The 8693-nt window shown below is 57.6% G+C and overlaps 1 protein-coding gene across 1 annotated transcript in view; it reads left to right on the plus strand.

The window, feature by feature from the left end:
* Positions 1 to 8621: 8621 nt before the first annotated feature.
* Positions 8622 to 8693, plus strand: part of Dipk1b (divergent protein kinase domain 1B) — a 6354-nt gene continuing 6282 nt past the window's right edge. Inside the window, exon 1 of the mRNA XM_010608968.3 lies at positions 8622 to 8691. Within this exon, the coding sequence (XP_010607270.1) occupies positions 8622 to 8691 (70 nt within the window). The remainder of the gene's footprint in view (positions 8692 to 8693) is intronic.

Here is an 8693-nt window from a genome sequence, read left to right on the forward strand (position 1 = left end):
TGTCACCTAGTGGAGGACCTCAGTCGTGCTTGGAGAGCAGATCCAGCGGCACAGGCCAAGCTCCGGGCTGTTCTGGATTTGTCACTGGCGTTCTGTCTGGCTCCCTGGAGATGCTGGGCTGATGGTGACCTCTGTCCTCAAGTGCGTTCTGGTGACAGCTGGAAGCAGCTCTGTCGGTGGTGAGCCCCTGGGGGCGGGGCCCCCACATGGCCCAGAGGGAAGGGACTCCTTCTCAGGGAAGGGGTCCCCGCAGGCAGGCGCTTCCCAGGCCTGGTGAGAGTCCCGCTTCTCCTCCCACGGACCCCAGGACAGCTGTCCCCCTCAGGCCTGGCTGCGGAGTGGTTCTCAGCTGCCCTGGGAGATGACAGTGGCCCCAGGAGAGTGCTAGGTGCAAGTGTCTGCCTCGCAGCCCTGGAGCCACCGGAGGGAGGGCTGGGCTTCCAAACAGTTGTCCCTGCCCAGAGGCTTTCTGTAAGGGCTAGCTAGCTTGTCTCCTTTCTCTCTTTCTCTCTCCTCCTTCCACACTAGAGATTAAACCCAGGGCCTTCATTACACCCCAGCCCTTTTAAAATTTTGAGGGAGGGTCTTGATGTCACTGAGTTACTCAGGCTGGGCACAAAGCTTTGGTGCTCCCACCTCAGCCTCCCAGTGCACTGTCTCAGAATAAAAAATAGAACAGGGCTGAGGGTGGAAAGGTCCTGGGCTCAGTCCCCAATGCCGCAAATAAATAACTCGCTCCCCACATGCAAGTGCACCCCCATTTCACAGGGGGGAAACGGAGGCCTAGGAAGGAGGGAGGAGCTTTCTCTGCTGCCTCTGCTCCTGGGAGAGGTGGGCAGTTCCACGGCCAGGGTGCAGGGACCCAGGGTTCTGCCCAGCCCTGGTCTCTGCCCCACCCTGGTACTGCTCAGGAAGTGTTGAAAGAATAGAGCTTGCCACCAGCCCCTTGGGGGAGGGACACTGCCCTGCTGTAGTGCCGCATTTGGGAGGCTGGCCATATTTTCTGTTTAAGTGCCGGAGCCCGCAGAGTCCTGGGGATAGCCATGACACCAGAAGAAGCTTTCTCTAAGATGGGTGTGTCTCACCTGCAGGTGGTGGCTGTTCCTGTGTGTCCTGGGGTGTCCACCTTGGCAGGCAGCCCCCCTCCCTGGGGTTCGTCCCCACCCCCCAGCCTGAGGACAGAGGAGAGCCCTCCAGGGTATTTGCTGGGGCCCGCCAGGTGGCACATGACATGGGGTGCCACCATCAGGCCGAGGTGGTGCAAGCTAGGGGGATCACGGGAGCCTGGGCTGAGAGGGGAGAGGAAGCTGGTCCTGAGGGCGCTGGGAGGGCCCTGGAGTCCCTGCAGCCCTGTTAGGCCAACTCTGTGGTGCCCAGAAGGTACCGTGAAGCTGCCCTGTGCCCTGGAGGCAGCCGGCACCTGCTTTGAAGTCAGGTTGAGCTGGCTCCTGTTTAAAGTGGGGACGCGGCCTCACTGGGCCTGGTGGTGAGGTAATGAGGCCCCAAGTTCCCCAAAGATGGCATGGGGGGACGCTGCCCTGCCTTCCAAACCCCAGAGAAAGAAGCCAGCGGCCAGGGCGGGGGGTGGCAGAGTGGGTTGGCACAGCTGGGGTGAGCTTTGTCCTCGTCCTCCTCAGGGCCTGGAATTCAGCCCTGACACTGTCATGTCACCTGTAAATAAAACAGCCTTGACTCTTTCATGGGCTGGTGCTTAAAAATAGATGAGGTGCCACCCCGGGCCAGATTCCTGGGCCTCAATGGGAGGTGGAGCAGACTCCCCAAGGAGCTGGGAGGGGGCCAGCCGGGTCAGGGCACAGCCCCGTGGGTGTTGGTAGCGTCAGAGTCCTGAGTCAGGAGGCCAGGGCGTGGCCAGAGCGACACCCATCACAGGACTCCGGTGGAGGCTGCTGGGGGGCTGCCCCACAGGGGTGCAGGGAGGGCCCTTTCCTGCAACCAGAAGAGCTATGGCCCCACAGCCACTGCTGCTACAGTGACCCAGATGGGGGCTAAGGAGAAGGTTGCAGGGTGGTTGTGTCTGGAGTCCCAGGCCACTGCTCAGGCCCAGCCCATGCCAGGACTGTGGTGCAGAGGAGCAGAGCCTGGGTCCCGGCCAGGCTGCCCAGCACTGCATGTGCCACTGGGTGACCTTGGCTAGGGGTTCCTCTGGGCCTCTTTGGGCCTTGGTTTATAGTCATGCATGGGGCCAGTGATAGGGTGATGCTGTGTTGATGGGTATGGCTTGTGTGTCCCCCACCATGGGAGCTGCTGTGGTGGTGACAGGGTGAGAGTGCTCCAGTTCTTGGGCCGCCTGACCCCTGGCCCAGCTGGCATCCCCAGTACCGCCAGCTTCTCTGGTTTCCCTGTGGGTGAGGGGCTGCCCTGCCCAGCAGAGGTGCCAAGCCCAGCACTCACCCGGCAACATTCCAGAGCCCTCCACCATGTGAACAGCACAAGGCCCGGACTCCCCAGGGCTGTCCCGTCATCCTGACACTGTCCAGGGAGGCCAGAGGCTGGGTCCTGCCTGCTGCCTTTGGCTGCCGACAGCCTTGGGCAGGCCCTTCCCTCAGGTCGCTGTCCCCTCAATGAGAAGGACAGCCCTGAAGGATGGCTGCCATCTCTCTGGGAAGTGTCACCGTGGCCCTGCTGGACATTTTCCACCTCCCTCAGACTGTGAGCCACACTCCTGGGTGGGCTGGGTGGCCCATGCTGGCCTTCCAGGGAGTCCAGAAGGGGTCAGAGTGGACCCTGCATCCTGGACCAAGAGGGAGGAGGGCAGAGTCCTGGGGTTCCCTGGCCAGGGGGAGGTGGCTTCCTGCCCAGCCCGGGGAATGTTGGGGACACGGGGCTCAGTACCACAGGTGGGCACCAGGCCACAGGGAGAGGTACCAGTGCCCTGGGTGCAGGCCGCAGCGACCCCAGCTACCCACCACCGGCTTCCTTCTTTATCCCTAGAGAGGCTGCTCCAGCCAGGAGGTGCCTGAGTCTCCCTCTGCCCTGCTGCTCCCTAACGCAAGGACAGGTTGTCCACATACTGTTGGGAAGCAGGAAGTGACTCAGCCCCTGCCTCCAGCTGCAGACGGTTGAATTCCAGGGGGATGTGTGACTCCCTTGTAACCTGGGCGTCTCAGTGGGAGTACATCAGCTGGTGGTCATAGCCCCTGGGCAGAGGGCGACAGGAGCTGCACAGGACCACATGGCTCAGCTGTGCAGGTTGTGCACTGCACACATCTGGAAAGCTGTGAGGACTCAGGGTATGAGGGAAGTGGCTCCTTCCACAGTGAATGGATCCACTCCCTGGTCTTTGATCTTTGCCACTTCTTACTCCACACAGGCCTCAACCCAGCAGTCCTAAGCCGGTCAGTAGGCCAAGCCCTCCTGCCTCAGGTGAGCAAGAGGCAAGGTCCAGGAGAACCGCCTGCTTCGTGCCCGCGGGGCAGGTGTGGCCGTCACTGCTGGGGCCCCAGCTGTCCCACCAGGTGGTGCAGAGTCAGACAGGTGTGGCCTCACGTTGGGGTTTAAAGGGCTCCCAGGCAGCTTTGGGAACGTGCTTGCTTTTAGACCAGCCATGCTGCCTCGAAGTTCAAATCTCCGCAGGCCCTGACTTCCCCTATCCCCAATCCCACCCTGTGGTCGTGGAGGAGGCACAGGCCACACCGCCACCTGGTGAACAGGACCGGAACAGCAGGCTCAGCCCCGTTTCCCAACTGCCCACACCGCGCCGGGTGTGGAGGGGGGGCCTTGGACACCGCCTGTGCCCAGGTGACCCTGGGGGCCGTGCCCGCAAGCTCTGGGGACGAGGAGCCCCTGCCGGGTTCCCCACTTCCTCAGGTCCTTGCACCCAACCCCACCCCAGCCTCACAGGACTCACACACAGGGCTGCAGGAGTGGGGCAAGGGGTCCCTTCCCCTGAAAATGCTGAGAACTCCACTCTACTCCTGCCCTGCTGTAAAGACAGAGACAGCATTCAGTCCTAATGGGCCAATCTGTTCTGGTTTTTTTGTTTGGTTTGGTTTTTTTTGAGACAGGGTCCTTGCTCTTTGTTCAGGCTGGCCCTAGCCTCACTATGTGGCAAAGGTTGGCCTTCAATTTGTGATGATCCTCCTGCCTCAGCCTCCCGACTGCTGGGATTACAGGTGTGTGCCACCACACCCAGCTACTTCTGGTTTACATGTGTACTTAGCTTTGGTACTGGGGACAAAAGACAGGCCCTGTGCGTGCCAGGCCAGTGTGCCACCACCGAGCACACCCCAGCCCTTCATTTATTTTATTATTTTGAGACAGAGTGTTGCTAATATAGCCCAGTAGGCTGGCCTCGAATATGCATTCCTCCTGCCTGCCTCAGTCTTCCAGTCACAGGGATTAAAGGCTTCTGATTTTAAAAGTGATGAAAACATTTCCAAGGGCCCTTAATTAAAGCCCTGTGGCCCAGGTCCAGGCCTGGAGCACAGTTGAGCCCAGCTCAGCCCACATTCAGCAAGGATCCCAGGGATTGAAGGAGGTCAAACCCTGCCAGGTGCAGGCCGACACCGGATGTATGGGGGGGGTCCCAGAGCATTCCGCCCTGTCCTGGGGTGGAGGGCATGGGCCAGACACGAGGCCTGGAGTCCTGGTGCTGGGCAGGGTGGACCCACGGCCACCTCAGATAAGCCCTGCCAGTCAACTACACCCCAGCTGCATGCTATCTTCATCATTGGGCAGGAGCCATGGACGGGCAAGACAGCAGCATGCAGGGACCCTCCAGCCAGCCCCAGGCAGCCTCAGATCCCTTGGCCTCTGCAGCCCCACTGTCGCCCATTGCCCCTGCGCTGCCTGTTAGTGGGGCAGCTTCGGAGAATCTGTCCTGTGGGGAATTCACAGTGGGCTGTGTGGTCCCCAGGCAGCACTGGGGAGGCTGCAGTGTGGACACAGCTCCCCTCCAGCACCGTGAACCTGAACCTGCTGTCCACACCCATCTTGCCAATGTGACGGTGCCCTGAGGCTCTGGTCTGACTGTTGGCGCTGCCTGTGCCAGTGTTGGGGATGTTGGAGTGGAGCTGGCCAGGACTGAGTGACTCACACAGCAGCAGCCCTGGAGAACAGTGGAGACCTGTTCAACAGGGGACCTGGGGGGACCAGGCCAGGCACAGGGCCAGTCCTGCAGGATTCCTCCAGTGTGACTCCCAGAGTCACACGGAGTCACACGGAGAGTGCGGGGGCTGTGAGCTCAAGGGGAGCTGGTGTTGCTGGGGACAGAGCTTGCGTTCTGCAAGGTAAGAGCTGGACAGCGGTGACGCCACATGACTGGGGCCACATCTGACACATGGCCTGAGCAGAGCCTCTGACGCACACTGTGTACATTTTATCCCAAGAAAGTATTGGAGCATTGGGGCAGAGTGCCTAGGCCAAAGGAAGCTCTGGCCCCAACCCAACAGTTTAAGAAAAAAAATTTTTTTTGGTCTTTTGAGACAGGGTCTCACTATGTCATTGAGACTGACCTGGAACTCACTATGGAGCCCAGGCTGGTCTCAAACTCACAGCAATCCTCCTGCCTCAGCCTCCTGAGTGCTGGGATTACAGGTGTGAGCCACCACGCCCGGCACACTTTAAAAAATTTAAACTCACAACTCCATCCCAGTCTCAGGGCCCTGAACACCAGGCAGAGGCAACTCTTCCTGGCACCAGCCCACCCAGCAAGCACAAAGCATTTTGCTGGCAGGACAGGCTGGCTTTGGGGTGCTGGCCTGTCCCTTTAGTGTTAGTGAAGAACAGGGTGGGGTGTCCTGAGCTTTCAAGACTGAAGCAAGAGGGGGAGACCTGGCTCCAGGATCCTGCCGACTTCCTGGCTACCTATGCCAGTGAGTTCCAGGCACAGCGAGAAATTCCTGTTTTCAGCTGTGGGCGTCTTGGAGCTGGTCTTGGCTCCATCCCCCCTCTGGCCCTCCACCTTCCTCCACACCATCCTGACTCCCTGGCTGGTCTCCGGCAGCTTCTGAGGGGGCCCAGGTCTCAGCCCCACTGAGGCCAGATTCTGGGAGGCAGAAGGCACAGGGACAGGGCCTGCACTGCTGCCTGTCGGGGCCAGGGGTCACAGGTCACACTCTAGTGGGCTAGCGCTGGCAAGGCCGGGGTATAGGCTTGTGTGCGAGAAGGTCCACTTCAGTGTGTGTGTGGGGTGCACATACACGAAGGTGTGTATGAGTCACGGTTTGGATCTAGCTGTCCCCCCAAACCTCCTATGCTCAGAGGTGGGGCATCAAGAAGGTGATTGGACCTTGGCGCGCTATAGCTAACTTGCCATTAGGAGGCGGGGCCTGACTGGAGGGGCGGGGCCTGACTGGAGGAGGCGGGCCCAGGCGTGGCCTTGAGCGTTCTTTTCCCGCCTCCGCTCCTCCCTTTGCTCCGCTGCCTGGCCACCCGGCCCTGAGCGTCTCTCCTCTGCCCGGGGCGCCCTGGGCATCAGCCAGGGGATGTGTGACTGGAGGAGGCAGCGCCATCAGTGCAGAGCGGCCACAGAGGGCCCCTGGGAGAACGTCTGGCCCTGAAGTTGTTTCCTGATTTCTTTGGTGCCTTAAATGGCCCCGGGGGAGGGAAGTCGTTTCTCTCTCCCTGTCTCCCACTCCCTTTGGTAGTGCTGGGAATCAAACCCAGGTCCTGGGTCACACACTCTGAAGAAATACTGCTTAATAAAAATTACATACCGCAAATGTGTACTAACAAGAATGAATAAGTGGGTGTGGTGGTACACACCTATAATTCCAGCACTTCGGAGGCTGAAGCAGGAGGATTGCCAGGAGTTCAAGACCAGCTTGCACCGTATAGTGAGTTTAAGGTCAGCCTGGAGTACATAGCAAGAGCTTGTCTTGAAAAGAATTAAAAATAAAAATTAAAAGCCAAAAAATGAGTTATAAAAGATCTTTTTGGATGATACAGAAAATCAGGATAGGATATTTACATTGCTTAGAAGTGAGGTAGGACAGAAGAAATAAAAATGATACAGGAAATCAATTAGGATACTTACATTGTTTATCCCCGGTACCCAAAAAAAAAAAAAAAAAAAAAAAAAAAAAAAAAAAAAAAAAAAAAAAAAAAAAAAAAAAAAAAAAAAAAAAAAAAAAAAAAAGGTAGGAAGAGAAGGAAGTCATAAGTAAAAAGTACTTTTAAGAAGACTGTGGGCCGGGGATTTAGCTCAGTGGTTCTGCCACCTGTGTCGCAAACGCAAGGACCCAAGTTTAATCCCTGGTACAAAAAAAAAAGAGAGAAGAAGAAGACTGTGACCCCTAGGACCCTCCACTCCAGGTGCCTAGGTCAGCTCCCTTGGTTACACTTAGGGTCCTTCCCTACCAGCCCACCACACCCCAAATCCCTCAGGAATGGTGAAAGTCGGAACAGTGGCTTCATTGAGAAAGTAAAGAGCAGGAGCCTGACCCTAAGATAAGGAGCAGGCTGAGAGAATCCAAGGCACGTTTAAACTGCTCTGTTCAAACAAAACACAAACCAAAGACCACAGCTGTACCCCTCCTGTCCGGTCGGCAAGTGCCCCTGCTGGGGCGGCCACCTTCTTTAGCGGCTCTACCCCTCCAAGAGAAGCATAGATGGTTCCAGGAAGCAATGAGTGTCATTCCGAGGGCCCACACGCCTAAACCTCTGCCGGAGGAACCGGAACCTGCAAACTTACCCTGCAGATGGGGCGGGGCGGGTTCCTTACCTCAGCCTCCCCGACCTCCTCAGACTCAGCCCTGTGACAGAGGAATGAAAGAAAAAGATTTTTAAATATTACAGGAGGCTGTTACTCGATGGTTTTTGAGACAGGGTCTCAATCTATAGCCCAGGCTGGCCTCAAACTCATGATCGTCCTCAGCCTCCCTAGCCAAGGCTGGATCGAGACTCACTTACTGGACCATAGCAGTCACCAGACTGGAGACTCAGCTGTCCACCAACCTTCCCAGAAATCAGGGGCACAGGCACAGCGGCCACACTGCCCAGCCCGCAAGTGGGGCAGTCAGGATAGGGTGGGTGCTGACACTGGTCACCTCTGTCCCTGTTCCCACCTTAGAAGGACAGTGGCTTTGAAACAGACCTGCTGGTTTCTATTCTGTTCAGGCCTTCTCTGCCGATCAGATTTACTGCTTCTGGGCTGGGGATCTAGCTCAGTGGTTTTGCTGCCTGCGGAGCAGGGTCCTGAGTTTGATTTCCCATATCAATTTTTAAAAATTTACAGCTTCTGCTGCCTCTCTGCTCAAGGGACACTTACTTTATTTTACACAACCGAGTGTTTCCTGGTCCTACCGTGGCAAACAAGGCCAGTTAGGATGCTTGAATTTGTTGAGGGTTTTTTTTTTCCCTCCTTACTAGGGATTGAGCCTAGGCCTTCCCACTGAGCTACATTCCCACTCTTGCTTTTATTTTTTAATTTTGAGACAGGGTCTTGCTAATTCGCTAAATTGCCCAGGGTGGGCTCCAACTTGCTATCCTCCTGCCTCAGCCTCACATAGTACTGGGGTCACGGCCTGTAAAAGCGAATCTGGCGACACCTTGGAGACGGATGTAAGGGTGGCAAGAGGAAGGGCCTCAGCCTCCCTATACACCCGGGGATCCCCGCCGACGACCCCGCACCCGACCGTGCCTTCAGCGCAGCCCAAGACATGGGGACTCTTCGGGGCCGCCCGGCTCAGCTTCGATGGCCGCGCCAGCTCCAACGCCCCGCGGCCACCAGT

Source organism: Fukomys damarensis, unplaced genomic scaffold, assembly GCF_012274545.1.
Source record: "Fukomys damarensis isolate Sample0158 unplaced genomic scaffold, DMR_v1.0_HiC HiC_scaffold_36, whole genome shotgun sequence".
Lineage (NCBI taxonomy): Eukaryota > Metazoa > Chordata > Mammalia > Rodentia > Bathyergidae > Fukomys > Fukomys damarensis.